Source organism: Eucalyptus grandis, chromosome 10 (genome assembly GCF_016545825.1).
Source record: "Eucalyptus grandis isolate ANBG69807.140 chromosome 10, ASM1654582v1, whole genome shotgun sequence".
Lineage (NCBI taxonomy): Eukaryota > Viridiplantae > Streptophyta > Magnoliopsida > Myrtales > Myrtaceae > Eucalyptus > Eucalyptus grandis.
In genome coordinates this window covers 13,359,957-13,379,861 of record NC_052621.1, presented here as the reverse complement: position 1 = coordinate 13,379,861, position 19,905 = coordinate 13,359,957, and the positions used below count along the sequence as shown (strand labels likewise).

At 41.7% G+C, this 19,905-nt stretch overlaps 3 protein-coding genes across 3 annotated transcripts; 1 reads left to right on the top strand and 2 right to left on the bottom strand.

The window, feature by feature from the left end:
* Window positions 1-3,219: 3,219 nt before the first annotated feature.
* On the bottom strand, window positions 3,220-4,768 carry LOC104421873 (uncharacterized protein At5g39865). The gene has a single exon (XM_010034006.3). The coding sequence runs from the start codon at window positions 4,410-4,412 to the stop codon at window positions 3,594-3,596; it is 819 nt and encodes a 272-aa protein (XP_010032308.2). The 5' UTR covers window positions 4,413-4,768; the 3' UTR covers window positions 3,220-3,593.
* Window positions 4,769-7,703: 2,935 nt separating this feature from the next.
* On the bottom strand, window positions 7,704-11,196 carry LOC104421872 (reactive oxygen species modulator 1). The gene is made up of 3 exons (XM_010034005.3): window positions 10,985-11,196; window positions 9,887-9,924; window positions 7,704-8,063 (listed from the first exon to the last, which is right to left on the bottom strand). Exons 1-3 carry the CDS (start codon window positions 11,055-11,057, stop codon window positions 7,950-7,952), a joined length of 225 nt encoding a protein of 74 aa, XP_010032307.1. The 5' UTR covers window positions 11,058-11,196; the 3' UTR covers window positions 7,704-7,949.
* Window positions 11,197-12,424: 1,228 nt separating this feature from the next.
* On the top strand, window positions 12,425-19,881 carry LOC104421871 (F-box protein At3g54460). Its single transcript, XM_010034003.3, is given in 9 exon segments — window positions 12,425-13,359; window positions 13,560-16,043; window positions 16,141-16,348; window positions 16,445-16,732; window positions 16,818-16,877; window positions 17,497-17,593; window positions 17,596-17,626; window positions 18,775-18,889; window positions 19,519-19,881. Coding segments are annotated over 9 exon segments (4,173 nt in total). The 5' UTR covers window positions 12,425-12,616; the 3' UTR covers window positions 19,666-19,881.
* The last annotated feature ends 24 nt before the right edge of the window (window positions 19,882-19,905 follow it).

Sequence of the window (19,905 nt, the reverse complement as noted above, 5' to 3'; positions counted from 1 at the left end):
ATAGAACGGAGGATATCCACTTGCCTCAAGTCCCCAAGCCTTTGTCACGACTTGGCAGGGTCAGAAGTCCCAAGGTTGCACTTGGTTCTTTGGCGGTCCAAAACAAACCGAGGAAGCCCGCACAGAATGATGCAAGACAGCTAGGACAGCGCCGGCGTTAGCTGAGCCAAGGGCGTCGCCAACGGTTGAACGGCGTGAGGCCATGGTCTTGCGCGAAACAGGAAAGGAAAAAAGGGAGTGTAGAGAGTCACGGTGCTGCTAAAGTGAGGAAGGAGAGGAATGGCTTGCTGATTTATGTTTGCCGGTTCTCTCTCTCTCTCTCTCTCTCTCTCTCTCTCTATCTCTCTGCTGCCTGGTGGTTGACTTTGCAGCAGCATGGTGCGCCAAAGGAGTTGAAGGTGGCGCTGCTTGGACTCAGCAGCAAAGGAAGGACGCCAGCTAGAGAGAGGCGTCGTTCGGTGAGTTGGGCGGCACGGTTGAGGCGGGGGGTTGGTGGTGACTCAGTGTGGAGAGGTGGCGGTGGCGCGGTGTCACTAGATGGCATGGCGATTAAGTGACGCGACGTGGCGGTGACACGGTGGCAGGCTAGGTGGCGGGTGGTGGCGTGAGTTGAGGTGTCGCGGGGGTGACCCGGATGACACATCCTATAGATGAAATCCTGTGCTTTTCTCCTATTTCTTCCGAGCATATTTCCACATAATGCAGTTTGGTGCAGACTCCCAAACATTCACTAAACAATCTCATGCCAACATTTGTCATTGAGATTCAAACTACAGTTAAGTCCTTGCTCACTCATTTTCATTTTAGATCAATCTCATCTTATTTTGCTTATCTATAAGCCAACATCAAACCACGGGAACAAGCGAGAATTCCCTTAAACTTAAATGCGAATCAAAAGTGCACATTCGCCACAATCGAAAATTCCCTTAAACTTAAATGCGAATCAAAAGTGCACATTCACCACAATCGAAGACATGATAGATTTCATGGATCCACCTGAAAATCGAACTAGACTAGTGGTCCAATTTTCAGGTGGATCTAAGAAGTAGTGGGCAGTTCCGATTCTTATTTTGTGGAAGCCCTTAATGGGCACTTCCCTGGAACGGATCATCCCTAGGAGAAAGCCAGCTTTATCTCCAAATCTAATGAAAAGATGTTGATTCTCTTTTCTTTTCCTTTAGTTTAAGCTATTATGTAGAGAGCATACACTGAATAACTCGGTAATATACGCAAGGCACAGTGACAGATTCCAACAGCTAATATGAATTAGTGAGCGTGTGAGAGGAGCAGGTAGACTACAAGATGGTTGGTGATGAGTGAAGAGCATCGGGTTGATTGGCCATCGAACATCAAAAACGAAGAGTTGCATAGGGAGCAACAAGCTACCACACCCTTTGATTGGAGGTCATGAATCTTTGGTAATATAAAAACTGAAGGAGAGAATTTTCTTTTAACTTGAACCAACGTGCACTTCACCAAATCTTTGGTAATACATAACTGAATGAGAGAATGTTCTTTAACCAGTGTGCACTTCACCACTAACTCGTCCGAACAAAGCGACTAACAACTAAACGCCTTTGACACAGTTTATTCACATGGAGACCAACTAATTATCTTTAGAAATCCAAGCAATTTTAATTTCCTTCAAATACAGTGTGATCTTCATCCTCCCTTACACATCATTATTTAAGCAAGCACCATAGCCACCATTAGGCAAGTAGAATTTATCCGAGACATTGTTCGTGAATGGTAACTAGTTGGCCTTCAGTCGTTCCCCACGTTGTGTACAAGATACTTAAAATCCATAGCCTGCATTATCTCCCAGATTCAGTTAATGTTCACAACCTTTTAACCGAACTTGCTAGTCAATGAGAAATCGCCATTATCTCTCTGTCTTCCTTATTATGTTTATTTCCCTCGCATCCAAGAACAGCTTACACGATTACCTGCTACATCCAAACGAAGCATAACTCACTATCTCAACCTTCTGCCACCAACAATGGCTACAATGAACAGTAATATGTTCACAGAATGACCAAAAAAATAATAATACCAACGGTGCAACTTGAGTAGCTCTGATCCACCTGTAGCGACACTAGTCAAGAAAGTATATAGATCTCCAGGGATCACAATGAACTAAACATTGAGCCATACACCATCATTCTATCAGATCTTGATCACCTAAGTCTTGTTATAATAAAACGAGGAGACCATCACTGAGAACATTATCGACTTAGCTCAGCAAATTGCTGAAACATTTCCGTATTGAAGCATAAAATACAAGCCAAGATCGATTCAGTCCTGAATCATCAGATAATGCATACAGAGGAGTAACTCCCATGACTTTCATGTAGCAGTACTAGAAGGCATATCCCCATCAGCAAACTCTTATCAAACGTACTGATTCAACAAAGAACCCAAATAAGAGCAATTCCCAGTGACCCTCCATGTGAAGCAAAATTTCCAGGTTGCTAACAGCATGCATTAGCATGATCATGATACCCAACCCTTCTAATTTCAAGAGTTGTGTAACTTGAATCAATTAACAAATCTTCAAAATAGATGACGAAAAAGGTCCTAAATTTGAAACTTCAGGCATACTCCCAGTTACCATTGGAGAATTTAGCATGAAGAACCAAGAAAGCAATTTAATAGCATCACTACTCTCCTAATAGCATCATTTACACCTATATATGATACACAGGTCAAGGTAATTTTTGAAAATAAATAGATGCTTACCACAAATCCAATTCATGTAGACTTTTTTTTTTTTTTTTTTTTTTTTTTTTTAACAGACAATTCATGTAGACTAAACATACCATATCTCTGCATCAATCAGCATAAGTAGTTATGCAAAATCCAGAACAGTTGCAGGAACTACTGCATTTATTGTAGCTAAGCGATGGTAACTGTAACATGAAAAAGACTGATCCTAGGAAGCAGAGCAATACTTCCAATTAACATTCGAAAATCTAGTGAACATCCTACTGAAAATTATCCTTTGTAATACAGATGTAAAGCTGTTCATGATATCACTTAGCAGAAAAATGGTCGGCCATGAGCTTCATCCTACTTTGACCTGGAGTTCAAAGTCACAAAAAGCCTCAAGTATAGGACGTCCATCTAAGTAACATAGACATTAGCATGTCATTGACCGACATTCTTCTTCAGAATTTGCCCCAAATAACTCAGAATGGTAATCACTGAGAATAGACAATATCGAGCACAAAAGGAATATCAATTTCCCCTCTCCTCTTATCATAATTTGTGAAAAACAACCACAAACATTCTCAAGTCAAATTATTTATGTACATTCCAAGGAGCGTAAATCTCTCCTGCATAAATACAAAAACAACAGTGAAATTGTCACTTAGACTTTACATACAATAACTTACTAACCCAGTTCATGGAGTTGATGAACCATTCCTTCCCTGCTAAAAGAGTCCAGAAAATCCTGGAAAAATTCAACCTTGGAACCATTAAGGGGATGCATCATCGCCGGCTCCAGCCTCCTGCAGATTATCATTTACGTCAAGAAATAACCTCCTCGGCAACACGTAGTTTTGAGCATGACCAAAATTATTTGCCCAAATTCAAGAACCACATTCCGGACACCGCATCAGCCCATTCTCATTACACTCCAAGCACCTCTCGAGCACCCCTTCATCTTCATCAAACACCTTCCTGCTCCCGTCGCAATTCGTGCACGGCACAAACCTCTCATCCCCACAGCCCTCGCACACAAATCCCGGCGCTTTCTTGGGAAAACGTTCGAGGATTTTCGCCAACTCACCCGTTTCATACATCTGTCTGATCGCGTCGGCTCCACCTACGTACGTGCCCCCAATAAACACCTGCGGCAAGCTCACTCTTTTCTCACCCAACACACTCTGCAGCTCCTTCTTATATGCCAAATCCATCGAAACGTCTCGCTCGTCGACCCACACTCTAAACCCTCTAAAAATCGTCCTCACCGCATAACAGTCCTCATAAGTCCTCCGAATGCCATGCAAGCTAGTGAAGTACACTACGATCCTATCCCCTGTACCGGGCAGCCGAATCGACGAGTTGCTGCTAAAGCTCGAGCCGAGCGATCTCGTGGGCTTTAACCTGGAAAGGAGCTGCGATTGGAGCTGGGATTGCGCTTGCAAATGGAAAATGTCGGCGGCGGCGGCGGCGATGGCGGCGGCGGGGGACGGGCGGGGTTTCGGGGAGTCGAAGAAATTGCGGAGCTTGAGGACCTTACCTTTGAAGGACTCGATCGAACTGTACAACTTCCTGATGGAACCGGCCCGCTCGAGGGAGGGATGGTGATCGACCACAGCCTTGGGCTGCTGCATGGTGAAAGACCGACCGAAGAACGAGCTCTTCTGCTTGCTGCTCAATTCCTCGTCCCTCCCCGCCTCCGCCATTGCCCGGATCCCCACCGCCGATCGGCCAAAAAAATCCGGGCTCCGTGCTCCGCCGGAACCGATGCTCGACCCGACCCGACGCGACCCGACCCCGAAATTCACGGAAAGCAGGGTGATCGGGGACGGTAGCCACAACTGATCGGCGAAGAAGATGGAGATGGAGATGGAGATGGAGATGGCTTCTTGCGGAAATGGCGTGATTGAAGGAGCGAAGCTGTGCTGTGCCGTGAGAAAGCACGAAGCTTTCGAATGACTTCCAGAAGAGAGAGAAAGAGGAGAGAGAAGACTTTTGGAGTGGCGTGGGGGTGGTGGAGGAGAGATGATGAATGATATGATGATGATGATGATGATGAGGTTTTGAGGAGGCAGGCAGTGGCACCGCCTAACTTTTGAATCCTTCTCCAACATAAAACGATGAAGACAAAATTACAAGATGGCTTCTTTGAATTTTCCTTGCCTTTGAATTCTTTCGCAATGCGCGTGAGATACAGTGAAGATTTTCACCATTTCTCTCCTTAGAATTTTATATTTTCTACTTCTTCTCAAATCAGGACAAAATTTGGTGCACGAATGGAGATGGCAAGATGACTGTTGATGCATCTAGCGATTCGTTAACATAATTACATGGTGGGTTCACGAACATTTGCTTTTATATATGCTAATGCTCTTATTGGTATAAGCATTATTGGGCCGATGATTATGGTAATTACAGACATGAAAAATGGTAGGCGCATTAAGGCTATGGTATAAATTCGGTTTACTAAGTTTACAACCATATTTGAGAAATAGCTAATATTATGGAAAATATTCCGAATCACTTTTGTAGAAATTATTATTCAAAGTCGGAAACCGAAATTTATTGACTCGTCTCGAAATTCTAACTAATAGTCAAAAGACATTTTCTCATCATTTTTATAAAGATATATATTATACCCTGCCTACCTGCCGAATGTTATTTCAAGAAGTCGCGGCTCTTAAATAAGACGTGAAAGAAACATATTAATCAAACGTAAGATTTTTCCTTAGAGATGGGTTTTCCAAGAGAAACGGTAAAAGCATTATTCGACTTGCTGGAGAACGATAAGTAAAATGTGACGTTGTCTTTAGTAAAAAGGATAGCTTTCCATCATAGCCGAATTCCCTTCCCTATCCTCAATTATAACAAAGTTCTTTGCATACGAATGTATGACTTGTATCTCTCCCATATGCTGCAACCGGCCAGAAACGGTTTCTCCAACTGATGTTATTGTGACCCCCACACTATCTCATAGCCATCTATTTCGTTAGGTAGAAAAAGGGACAGTGAAATTCAATTGTCCCTATCCACGAATTACATCAACCATCTACATCTTTTCTTCATAAAAAATTGTTGTCTAGTCGAGGAATCTACAATAATTTCAAAAATAGCACGAGAAGAATATCTGAAAATAATAATAGGAGACTCATTTGATAATTGCCGCATAGAATCATATTGCAACATACAAAATAATATGGGGTCCTCATCATTTATTATGGAATTTAATTTAGATTCCGACTCCTCGATATTATCTATACACAAGAGCATGTCTAGACGATATGGTGAGTTTCTTAACTTTACGCAAATTTAGTCGAGTCTTTTTTTTATGGAGTGTAGGATATATTGCATGTTTCTCTTGCCATTTATATGTTCAAGGAGGATTGATTTTATGATCGGCAATTTATTGGCGCATTGAGAAAGTTAGTAACCCAAAGATGGAAGTTATTAATATGAAACTACTAACGTATATGTAAGATCACCCTCATTTACTAAAAAGTATCGATTATTAATGAAGAATCATAAGTTCAATAGGATCCATATCTGACCCCAAAAAAAAAGGATTCATAGAATCTTCTTTCTAGGAAAAGAAGTTGTGCACACTTGGTATGTGCATCTGCTATTGTTCAAACCATATAATTTGATCAATGCAATAGTCAAATTGGGTGGCACCAATGAGATCTGATGACCTAGACATATGTTGAGAGGCATGGAGTTGAGCGTCTCTCTTCTCAAATCTGTCTGAATCTTTCATATCTTTAGGTCGTCCACAGAGAACATCAAATAACAGAGAATCCGTCGAACAAGGGACAAACGTAACAGTCATCAATTATTTCATGAAAGATGGGAGATATCAATCAAGGCTGACATCCAACCACTAATTATTGCAAGAATATTTATCATCGGCCTGAGTAATGAATCACTAATTAGAGATATTTGACAAAAACAGGGGAAAATCATATGATTTCTCATGGAGGTTCTGTCTTCTCAATCACTTGTTGCTAAGCCAAGAAATGGGTGATGCAAGAAATTGTCTGTTGCTGAGAGAATAATGTCGAAACATATACACACAAACAAGATAATGAAAAACCTGTTCTTTTGCCTCTGATCCAGTAAATTCAACTCAAACTCGTGCAGGATTGATCGAGCAACTGGACTTTCTAATGATTTTTCAGTCTACAACAACATGGTATTCTTGAGTCTCCAGAGAACGAGCAATCTCATCAGCAACCAAAACGCAAGTGGAGAACCATCCACTAAAAGCTCCCCATACCTGCATCGCCATCCAAATTATCATGCTGCTTCTCACGGCCATTCCTCCCTTCATTTACTGATAAACCACTTCTTCTGCAAATTGTCAACTGAGGATGAGAGAGAGAGAGAGAGAGAGAGAGAGAGAGGGGGAGAGGATCCTCTAGCAAAGGTAGGTTTTAGAGGAAACCCACTTACAATTTGGGTTCTTGCTGATGATGGAGAAGTTTCCACGAGATGAAGAAGAAGAGAGGAGAATTTCGTGTTCTGAGCCTGGACAAAGCCTTCACTAATGTGACGTCCTATCTGCTCTTGTAGAGGTGGATATATACCTTCAAAAATGCTGCTTCTTACACTCTCAAATACATGATTATAATAAGCAGAGTCACATTTATCGGGGTGCTGCCACACTGGCCAGAAAACAAGGACAAATACTTCCAAAAATCGTTGGCTATTCGTGCTCCTACCTGGAAAGGCAATATTTTATCTAATGGAATGTACCAGCTGGTCCTGCTCTCTCTCTCTCTCTCTCATGTGGCTAGGATTTAGCACTCATAGATACACTGCCTGAGCTAGAAAGAGGGGGGCATGCATTTAAATTTTTGGAGCACCCAAAACGAGACGGGCCTTAGCCAAAATATGTTGCGAAGCTATTGCTTGTAAGCCGTAAGAGACTGACTTCCACTTGCAATGGAATGATAGTTATATGCCTGATTTCACCAGCTCCATCAGTCTCATGCGTCATGTCCAAGAAAATAACATGGTCCAATCCGACTGTCTTGCACAAATTCGGAGCCTAACGACGGTAGTTGGATACGCTGAGGATTAGGGTTCATGTACACGCACATACCCCACCCGACAACACACACATATACACGCAAACACCCGCTGTGAGAGAGAGAGAGAGAGAGAGAGAGAGAGAGCCAAAAAAGAATCTGCCTCAAGATAATTAAAGTTATTATTACATCGGTCCCTCGAAACAACAGGAACAATTAGTATGACTTCCCACAATGTATCAAGCTCCCGGCACCCAAGAAAAGACCAAAAATGGCTGCACTCCCAAGTGTAGTTTGCCCCACATACCTAATCTTCATCATTCCCGGGACCTGCAAAATAACAAAGGCAATCTTTCAGGGACAATCTATTTGCAATGAAATGGAAGAAAATTTATGCCAAATACTTGATTTTTCCGACACGCTAACCTCAACTCTTAAGACCACCCTTAGTTAACAATGATAAAACACGGTCTGCCTACCTAATAACTTTTAGTTAAATCATAAACTTTCCGCAACCAATGCCTCCTGGTATACATTCTCACAGGCAGATTAAAACAATGGGTACAAACATAAATCCACCTACATCTGTAATGTGCATCAGTATGACCTCACAGTGGCCTCCTAGTAGAAAGGGGAACGAAGCAACTAAAAATTTCCCTGGGGAGATGATAGCTTTTCATTCCAAATCTAGTCATATCATGATATATGATTTGTTACCAAGCCTCCTGGTATACATTCTCACAGGCAGTGTAATCAATGGGAACAGACATAAACCCACCTACATCCGTAATGTGCATCAATACGAATTCGCAATGGCCTCCTAGTAGAAGGGGATCCGAAGCAAATCAAAATTTGCCCCAGAAGATGATAGCTTTTCATTCCCAATATAGTCATATCGCGATATATGATTTGTTACCATGCCCAAAAATAAATAATATAAAATAAACTTGGAAAGAAAGTTCTGATTAATCATTCCCTCTGGAAAGAATTTCATAATCACCGATAAGACAAACTCTAGCTAGGTGACTGAGGTGTTGCTTCAGCTACAACCGCTTAGTTTGACACACTAACAGGAATGGCTATAGAAAGAAGAATCATATTAACCCTTTCATAATTCTCATCTGAAAGACATTGACTTTTGTAACAAGTGGAGGAAAAAGCATCCAGAAATTGACTTCAGAGGGAGGAGAAAACCAAGTGGTTGATAGTTCTATGAAAAAAAAGGGCTGACGGTTTGTATAATTTTCCTTTTCTTCAGGGTAAATTTCTTGTCTCTTTATATTCTCTTCTTATCCTTCTTCAGTGGCAGGCTGATGTTGACATTGGGGCAAAGGAGCGTAAAACTATTAGATGCAGATTTCCATGTCGCTGAGCATAGACAAAGCATACCAAGTATGACATTCTATGTAGATGATTATTTCAAAGACAGCCACAAGTTAATAACTCTATCGGACAAAGGAAACCGGATATCAATATTCCTCAGTATCAATATTTCAGAACAAGTGAACTGAATTTATGGAATGCAAAGGCAAAAAAAAAAAAAAAAAGCATATACATGTATACATAAAAACAGATCCCCCTCATATGCAGAGTGAGCTTGTTCCCAAAAAATAAATGATTTGGAACATATTCCTAAAAACAATTGCTTGATTTTGCTTAATAATTAGTCGATGAAACATGTTTTCATTATCAACAACAATTTATGTCTAAACATTTTCGTAGATGGTGAAAATATATTTTCATTCATTCATTCTTGTATGTAAACAATTATTTTTAGGAAAATGTTTTCCAAATTGATCATTATTTGCAAAACAAACAAAGCTGAAATGAAGAGTGCTTTTTCTTAGTATAGAAGAGTAATTGTCATTATTGCTAATACAAAAGGCCCAAAATAAGCTCATAACCATCATGAGTTGGGAAGGCATTGCCACCTTCTTCCAAATCCCAAGTTAGAAGGTAAGCTGAAAAGGCACGGTAAAACCAATAACAGTTGCTTTCTCACATTTATGACTTCGAATGAAAGTCTGAAATTTGTCTAAGGAACAAAAAAATTTAATCTTCCGAGTTCCAAATAGAGGAAAGGACTACAAGGAGAGATTGGCCATTCAGCAATAATATTATTATGTGAAAGATAAGAGGATAGAACACCATACCTTGTATCGGATAGCCTCATATGTCCCGTAAACAGCACCTGCATCAGCCATCACGCATTGTAAGCACGTCAAATCTTTACCATAATGATAGAAACAAATTTAGAGAGCACAAAACATAATAAAGACACGGCTGCACAAACTTCCCACGTAAGAAAATGAACAAAAGTTCAGATCATTAAACTAACAAATGGTTTCCAACACCAAAACTCATGGAAGCCAAGTCAGAAGCGAGAAAGACTGCTTAATATCTCTAAGCATTGCTCGCTAAGGCTACCTCGAGATTATCTCAATAAAATTGGGCAAAACGTAGGCAGCATCATTTTCTCCTCCTACCCAACAAACCCATCTTCTCTTTCTACCATACCGACCATGAAACACAATGTCCATAAAACATAAGCACAAATATTCTGACGAGAAAAAACAAAAGCTTCACACAGATAACTGTCCTGTCAGACTGTCAGCTTTACTAATACAAATTCATTGCATTTTTCCAGCATTGACAATTTTTAAATCGTCCCGGAAGCAATATCTGACTAACAATTCCAATACGGAAGTGGTTCCTACTAACAAATGTTAATGCCTTTTGTAGCAAAGGTACAAGCTTTGCAGATGGAGAAATTCAGTAAACTCTGGTACCAAACACTTCAACTCCTTCAGATTGGAAGAGATGCTACAAAAGATTAAGACTTTCTCCCCCCAAGAAAAGAAAAGGGCATAGAGAGACTGGCGTTGCATCGTCAGTACCAGCAAACGTATTCCCCGTGGCAATAACACTAGAAACAGCCGCGCCTTATCTAGCTCTAAGGTTTGCTAATCAGCAATGCTCTAAACCCGTGCTCTGTTCCAAATCCAGATTCCCGCAAAACCCAAACATCATTTCAGTAAACCGCTCCCTAGTCATAAACCCACGAGGCAGACCCCGAACAAGAACATCTATACACCCGCACACCCTCTTCGACGACGACAGTTCAACACCGATTCCAAAGGCTATCTTAGCCCAAGCGTCCTCGAAAAGCGCACCGCGACAATGAGGCGATCGAGAGACGGTTCGTCGAGTCGAAAGAGATTAGGGTTAGGAGGGGGGGAAGGGGAAAGTACCGACGGCGCCGCCGATCGCGCCGCCGACCGCGACGCCGGCTCCGACGCGCGCCAAGCAGCTGTCCCTCGCCATCGGTCGCTACCCTCGCCGGCGTCCCTGCCTTCTCCTCGCGAGCGTGGTCGGCGGCTCTTCGCGTCGTTCTTTATAGCTCTGCTTCGACGCCGCCGATGCGATGCGCGAGTTAAACCTGGATGCCCTCCAGTGCCCGTACTCTTTATACTTATCCGGAAGAAAGGGTCTTCAGCTCGACAAAAACCTACGACTGTTATTGGAGTTTTTTTAGTCATGCTAACGAAACGAGAATTTCTAACTCTTTTTTTTTTTCTGATATTCCTTTTGTTTTTCTCAAGTGAATATGCTTGTTGAGGATTTACTTTGAAATTTTGATTTTCTCGGTTCCAGTTTTCATAACTGAAAATTCATTGATTTTGCTTGTTGATAATTGTTTGTTAGAATCGAAGTCCCGTCATTATCTCTCACTTTTTATTGTCGATTCTCCTTAATTAGATAATACAATTGAATGTGCGATGTATTATTATAAATCCATAAAGTAATTGGTAACATCCGAAACAAGTTATATCACATTGTTTTTGAACCCATTATTGATACTCATCTATTAAAAAATATAATTAAGTATGTAATGCATTAATATAGATCCAAATTGTAATCTTTGGATGGTTTTTAAATGTGAAAAAGTTACAAGAAATCTCAAATTTTATTAATTTTGACACATTTACCAAACTTTTTTTTTTGGTGATATAAAAAATACCAAGTTTTGCAAAGTGTGATATATTTACTTCAAATTTATGCCGAACCGAACTTTTTTTTTTATGATACCAAAAACTTCAAACTTATACAAAATTATTTGTCATGTGAATATAAATTTAGAATTTTTGTGTCATAAAAAAAGTTTGGGACAAATATGTCATACTATATAAATTTAGGTTAAATGTGTCATACTTAGTAAAATTTGAGGTTTTTAGTGATTTTTACCTTTTTCAAATTTTCAATGATGATCGAATTAAATTATTTTTCTTTCATAATTGAAGATAACAGATTTTGATTAATTTATGAAAAATTTTAACATCATTAATTTGGAGCGGAGAAAATCTCCCTCTTTAATCTTTATACATTAATCGGACATTGCAAAGCAAAGGATAAAATATCAAGTTTCGCAAAAACCCAAAAGAAGAAATAAGAAAAAGAGGAAACACAAGAGCAATTAAAAAGAAAAGTTCAATTTCGAGAGTTTTGACCATAAGGGAAGTTACGAAATTGGAAAGTCATATAAAAGCCAAATTTAAAAAAAAAATATATATCGCAGTCAACGCGATCAAATTCGAGGAGCACATAAACGCCGCCGTTTTGGACGGTCCCATCCCGTTGCCTCTTAAACAAGCAACTCCCTCCCTCTCTCCTCTTTCTATGTTATCCCCCCGAAATCGCACACGGCTTTCGCCTTCAATTTCCAAAGCGAGAGCCGAGCCGCCTTCCCGATAAAATCCACGGCGGCGCCACCGTCCGCCGCCGCCTCACCTTCGATCTCCGGCGTCGATCGAGCGCATGGCGGACCGACTCTCTCCGACGAGTGAGCCCCGCTCTCTGATTCCGTCCGTCTGAAGTTCTCCCCGATGGACGATTGGTTGAGCGACCACAAGCTCTGCGGCTTCTTCTGCGCCGTCCTCCGAGCCGAACCCCCGCACGGCGCCGCCGCCGCCGCCGCCGCCGCCGACCCCGCCGTAGCCCTGCCTCGCGGCGCCCGCTGCTTCCTCTCCGGGGAGGGCGACGAGGTCGGCTTCCTGACCGAGGGCGGCGTCGTGCTGTGGGGGATCGATTCGAAGCGGCGGGGGCTGGAGTGGTCCAGTCGCGACGTGTCCGGCCAGGAGCCGGGCGAGTGTCGCCGGCCGCGGCAATGCGAGGGGAATGTGACTGGGGAAGCGTCGGTCGGCGGTGAGATTTCCACTCCGGGGAGCGGGAGCGCCGACGCGCCGCGCGAAGATTGCGGCGGCAGTGTGCCTCCCGAGCGGGGGAGGAGTTGTAATTCGAATGCGGAGGCGTGGATGGACGTGGAACGGATGGCTGGAGGATCGGTGAAACCCGAGGCTTTCGAGAGGGAGAGCGGGGGTTTAAGGAGCAGGAGAGCGAGTAGAGTTGGATTGGTACATGGGAGCATGAGCGTAATCCGCCAGATTCACGCGCTGTCAAATGGTAAGTGCTTGAATGTAATGGCACGGGTGGTCCGGGCTGTGGTGGATGGCCACGGGGAGACGAGAGTCGTAGTCTTGGTCGATGTTTACCTACCACTGGCAGTTCTGTCCGGATGGCAGTTCCCACGTTCGAGATCCATAGCGGGTGCTCTTTTCCGACATTTGAGGTTTCTACCTGGATTACTTTATGTTTCTTAGAGAACTCATAGGTGCCTCGGAAACGAGTAGACTCAGTCAAGAGAAAAGCTGCTAAAGCTGTTAGTTTTTTTTTGGCATTGCATTTTGATTCATTCATGCATACGCTTGTCTATCTTTTAATCAATAATTTAGCATCTCGTTAGCAAAAATTAAAGATGCCTTTGTGCAGGTGTGACTGGGGAGAGAGGAGTACCTTGCTTTGTAATGGAGATTACTCTGACGGGGCCTGTTCGCACGACAAGAGCATCTGGAATCTCCCCGATTGTCATGTTCTTGGATGCAACCTGCATACTCTTATCCCTGAATCTTCAAAGAAAAGGCTATTTGATCTTCATGAAATTTTCAAGAGTTTGCCTAGTCTGGCCAAAAGAGGAGGTCTTGATTCTTCAAGGATACAACCAGAAAATTCTTCTCTTGGATCTGGTATTTGGGAATTGCCTGATGACGTTATTGTTGGTATATTGACAGTATTAGCCCCGTTAGACCTTATTAGGGCCGCTGCAACTTGCCGACATTTGAGGTCCTTGGCCATGTCTATCATGCCATGTGCAAAACTTAAACTCTTTCCCCATCAGCAGGCTGCAGTTGAGTGGATGTTACAGCGTGAACGGAATGCAGAGTCCCTGCCGCATCCTCTGTACAAAGAATTTTCAACAGAAGATGGATTTACTTTCTCTGTGAATACCGCTTCTGGTGAAGTCATAACCGAGAAAGCACCCACAATTAAGGATTTCCGAGGGGGAATGTTCTGCGATGAACCAGGTCTAGGCAAGACCGTAACATCACTTTCCCTTATTCTGAAAACACAGGGAACGCTATCAGATCCACCTGATGGGGAGCAGGTGATTTGGTGTAAGCATAATGGAGATCAGAGGTGCGGTTATTATGAACTTCGTGGTAGTTATGCGGGTGGTCCTTCACCTAAAAGAGCCTGGTCGATGGCTTTTGACAATCTAAGGTCTACACCTCCGGTTGTGCATTCAGAGCATGCTGATGGTGTGAACAGCTGCACCAGGAACTTGAATCGCATTCGGAAAAATCTGATTTCAAGATATGAAGAACAATTTGAAGAGAGAAATCATTGCCAATACTCAAGTCAAATGGACTGTGCTGCCAAAGATGCTGGTAGTTGTAGTTCTGATGAAAAGCTAGACAGTACTCCATTAGTGCCGCCACGTGGTCGCAAGAGGCCGGCTGATGTTATGATGGATTCTCCAATATTCACCGACACATGGATCCAGTGCGATTCTTGTCACAAGTGGCGCAAGGCTGCAGAGAAATTTGTAGCTGAAGCGGGTACAGCATGGTTTTGCAGTATGAATGTTGACCCAATGTATCAGAGTTGTAGCATTCCAGAAGAAACTTGGGATAATTCCCAACCGATTACTGACTTAAGAGGTTTTTGTTCGAAAGGGACAACAGTGGGCAAGGATGAAAATATATGTTTCTTCAAAAGCATGCTTAAGGATCACTATACGTTGATAGATTCCCACACTAGAAAAGCTCTCCATTGGTTGGCTAATCTATCTCAGGACAAGCTATCACAAATGGAGACTATCGGTCTAAGAAGCCCTTGTACAGTATCTATTCAATTTGCTTCTGGTTACCACCAAATATTCCAATCATTTGGCCTTTTGAGGAGGGTGGAAAAGAGTGTTTGCAGGTGGCACTATCCAAAGGGTCTCGAGCATTTGGAATTTGATGTGCATGCTCTAAAAACTGCTCTCTCTGAACCATTGAATTCTGTCAGGTTATATTTGTCCAGAGCTACACTCATAGTTGTTCCGCGGAATCTGGTTGACCACTGGAAAACTCAAATCCAGAAGCATGTTAGACCTACCCAACTAAGGGTCTATGTCTTGACTGACCGAAGAAGGATTTCTCCGCATAACCTTGCGTGGGACTATGACGTTGTTATAACTACCTTCAACCGTTTAAGTGCAGAATGGGCTCCTCATAAGAGAAGTGCACTGAAGGAAGTGCATTGGCTTAGGATCATGTTGGACGAGGGACACACTCTGGGGTCAAGTCTTAATTTAACAAATAAACTGCAAATGGCTATATCATTGATGGCTTGCAGTCGTTGGATACTGACTGGAACTCCCACCCCGAACACACCCAGCAGTCAGTTGTCACATCTTCAAATAATGTTGAGGTTCCTTCATGAGGAAGCATATGGGCAAAATCAGAAATCATGGGAAATGGGCATCCTCAGGCCATTTGAAGCAGAGATGGAGGAGGGTCGATCACGCTTGGTGGAAATACTTCGTCGATGCATGATAAGTGCAAGAAAGAAAGATTTGCTGGCCATTCCACCTTGCGTAAAGAAAGTTACATTTCTTAACTTCACTGAGCAACACGCTAAAAGTTACAATGAATTGGTAGTTACTGTCCGTCGCAATATACTAATGGCTGACTGGAATGATCCGTCACATGTTGAGAGCTTGTTGAATCCAAAGCAATGGAAGCTCCGTATTAACACCATTAGGAATGTGAGGCTGTCTTGCTGTGTTGCTGGACACGTTAAGGTGATGGATGCCGGCCAGGATATTCAAGAGACAATGGATCTCCTAGTGGAATATGGTCTGGATCCTCTCTCCGAAGAGTACGCTCTGCTAAAATATTATCTCATCCATGGTGGTGATTGCCTCAGGTAAATTTCTGCTTTTGCCTTTTCACGTGGCTTTGTGAATTGTGTCATTGCAATATAGATTACTGACCTGGACTCCTCTGTTTTACTCCCCCATTAGATGCAAGGAGTGGTGTAGACTACCTATTATTACCCCATGTAGGCATCTCCTTTGCCTTGATTGTGTTGCTTTGAGCAGTGAAAGATGTACTGCTCCTGGGTGTGGTTACTCATATGATATGGAGACTCCTGAAGCCCGGCGAGAAAATCCAAACCCGAAGTGGCCTGTGCCCAAAGATCTTATTGAGTTACAACCTTCTTACAAACAGGCAGGCTGTCTTTTTTTTGAAAAGTAGTTTTGCATGTGCTTATTTATTTGTTCCATGAATGATATCTGCTGATACATCGTGTGTGTTGGTATCCAGGATGACTGGGATTCAGATTGGCAGTCAACATCAAGCAGTAAAGTTGCTTATCTGCTGGAGAAATTGAGAAGGTTGCAAGGTGCCACTGGAAGTTGTCAATTTGCAAGTGACAACTTGAGTGCTGTGAACATTCAGGAGCAAGCAACCCCTTCAATTTCGAATAGCTCAAAGGTATCATTAACGCAGGATGATCAGTCCGGTTCTATGACAGATTCTCACAGGATAACCACAGAGAAGGTTATAATTTTCTCTCAGTTTCTGGAGCATATACATGTAATTGAGCAGCAGGTACTTATCATTTGCACGGTCATACATTAATGACTATGATTTTCCACATATTAGTGATTACCACATGCTTTATTTCTTTGACCAGTTGATGCTTGCTGGTATCAGCTTTGCTGGCATGTATAGTCCAATGCACGCGAGCAACAAGGTAAGCTCTTCTTTCAGTAATTGTTGGAGTATTCAAAGGTTAAATAATACTTTCATCTGATGGCCTAAGCTTTAAAAACAGATTTCAGTAATTCCACAAAATTTTACATGGTGTCAGAGCGTGAAATTTTGAGTTCAAATCTTTTCAGGCCTCTTGTTTTCCTCCCCATTGTATATTTTCACGCTTTAGTCTTAGGTGAAAATCCAACCTACACGTGGGGGACAATGTTATAGTATTTATATATTACATCATGCCTACACATGAGGGGGAATGTTAAGCTTTTAGAGTAATTTGTTGTGGTCTATACAGAATAGCAATATTGCAATTACTTATTCAGGAGTGTTTGTTTTGGCTAAAAGAAAAGCTAAAAGCAAAATTTTCACTTTGCTAACAGAAGCATTGAAATTTTTTAGAAATTATTAAAAAAAAAAATTATATGCAAATTTACGTCAGTTTTAAGTATTTTTTATTTTCAAGCATTTTGTGTTTCCAAAAATTCATGTGCGGGCTCCTCGTGATATACTGAAAGTAAAAAATGCCACTTCAAACGGACAAAAATATCTGATGCGGTCAAACTGTATTTGATGCAGTGAAACTAATGTACTCTTTACTTATTCAGATGAAGGCACTGGCAAAATTCCAACATGATGCGAGCTGCATGGCCCTCTTAATGGATGGAAGTGCTGCACTGGGTCTAGACTTGAGTTTCGTGACACATGTTTTCTAATGGAACCTATCTGGGACAAGAGGTACATCATGTGAATTATCTTGCCCTTGTCAGTTGGTACTCATCTGTTATTCTTTTATTGCTTATCACCTATTCCATTCTTGAACACTCCCTGCATCGAGTATTGTCTTTCAAGTGAAACAAGATGTCGATGCACTTCAACTGCTGCTGAAATTTGGTGGTTCAAAAAGTTAAAATTTCTTTTCCTGAGCATGGGGAAGAAAAAACACACACTGGCCCTTATGCCACAAGCTTGATATAAGCATGACTCCATTTTTTACTCTGGATACAAATATTCACTTACCACTTTGACAGACGCTTAAAATGTCGGTTTCTCTAATCATTGTGCAAGAAGTAAAACTATTAAAATAGGTCATAGACCCATTTCTTAACCTATATATGATTGGTTGAGTTGTTATGTGGGTTAGTTAGCTTAGGTAAATGGGTTATAAATGAGTTTAAAATGGTAAATCCCAGCATAATATGGGTTTTAATATGAGTTTACAACTTACTTAGAGCCAATCCACTTCTATGACTCTCTTTTCATTCTCTTTCGCCCTCACTTGATCTCATGTTTGCTCACCCCGCACTCTCACCCTAGTTTGGGTATGAATTTTTCTAGATTGGATTAAATACGGAAGTGTTTTAATAATGTAGGACCGGTAAAATATGAGTTTGGTACAGGTTGGGTTGGATATGGATCATCATATTTGCATTGCATGTAAATGGGTCCAAACAGATAAGATAGGTCTATTTGGGTTGGATCATTTTCGTCCCGATCCGATCCGATCCGACCCACCCATTTGACAGATCCTAGCAAGAAGTGCGTGAGAATTCTGAATGGTAGTGAACTGGTTGTCAGCTCTATTTTTTGTCTTTTGTATGTCTCTTTAAACTCATCAAGTTTCACTTGACTTTGGTAATCAATTATTTAGGCAGAATCCAAACACTATTGAATATGCCAAGATGCAACATATCCATAGACCAATCTCTACTGATATTGCATTTATACAAGTTCTGGCGGTGCCCTTCAAGTTGCCCCTGTAGTTCTGATTACGTTTTTACCTTCATAATCCGAATAGACAAATGATTACCCTCATTTATTCCAGTCCCTTATAACTAAATTTTACTGGTGGAAATGGGACTTATCCTCTCTTTGAACTCTCCCAGCATGGAAGAGCAAGTTATCAGTCGTGCTCATCGAATGGGTGCTACTCGTCCTATTTACGTGGAAACTTTGACAATGTGTGGCACTATCGAACAACAAATGTTGGAATTTTTACAGGTATTCTTTTGTTTGACTTGAAATTTTTACAGGTATTCTTTTGTTTGACTTGACCGGAAATGGTGGTCTACTTTATTTGGATGAGATGTAGTTATTCCTTTGGGAAGAATCTCTGCTTGATCTTCGGAAGTAGTGGTGGCTGACAGGATGATGTAAGAGGAGAGAGGGAGGGATGAGCCTGGGGACATGAAGTTTATGCTAGTAACATTGGAAGAGACCTACTCTATTGGATTTTTCATGAGCCAATTGTGTCGAATCATATTGTCTTCACATTTGAAAGTGTTCGTCTGAATAGTTTAGTGTATGATTTGTTCACGACATATCTTTTGCATGGAATGCGTGCGTATTTGTACGTGAGACTACTCTGGCAGAGATGTTGACCACACACGTACCTTCTATGTTTCCACGTAGGTCTATGAATCTTCTTCATGGCCATTCATCAGGAACCAGGGCCATATACCGCATCTTAGTTTCTTATATTCTACTTCCATTTCGATATCTTCTTTTGAGCGGTGGTCCATGTAGAATAGTTCGCCTGTCTGCTTGTTTCCATTTTAATTATCAGACACTTTTCTCCAATTATGCACTGATTTGTCACCCGTTTCCTGTGGTCGCTCATGATCCTTCAGGATGCAGATTCATGTGGAAGATTCTTGAAAGAGCAAGCATGTAACTCTGATCAAGAGGGACCACGAGCTCATCGTACCTTGCACGACTTTGCTGGAAGCAATTATTTATTGCGTCTTAAATGTGTTCGGACAAAGCCTGACTTATGAACTAACTTAGAGAGTTTTAATTGGTTCACCTCATTCAAAGCAACCCTTGTGTTTTAGCTTCTAGCATTGGGTAGATCGTTATCATTCTTTTCTCTAGGAATCATAGGCAATTATTTTGGCTTCAAGCTGTTGATACTTTTTGTTGATATTCTTTGTGCTTATCTGCTTCAAAACACGAAGGGTTGATCTTATATTCTAATTTCTTTTACGAATTGTTACTGTACCTCGCCAAGTCAATGT

Coding starts and splice junctions, on each gene's coding strand:
- LOC104421873 (XM_010034006.3), bottom strand. CDS start 4,412: ATGGCGGAGGCGGGGAGGGACGAGGAATTGAGCAGCAAGCAGAAGAGC.
- LOC104421872 (XM_010034005.3), bottom strand. CDS start 11,057: ATGGCGAGGGACAGCTGCTTGGCGCGCGTCGGAGCCGGCGTCGCGGTC. Junction 9,925..10,984: donor CGCGATCGGCGGCGCCGTCG/GTACTTTCCCCT, acceptor TGGCTGATGCAG/GTGCTGTTTACGGGACATAT. Junction 8,064..9,886: donor ATGAGGCTATCCGATACAAG/GTATGGTGTTCT, acceptor GTTATTTTGCAG/GTCCCGGGAATGATGAAGAT.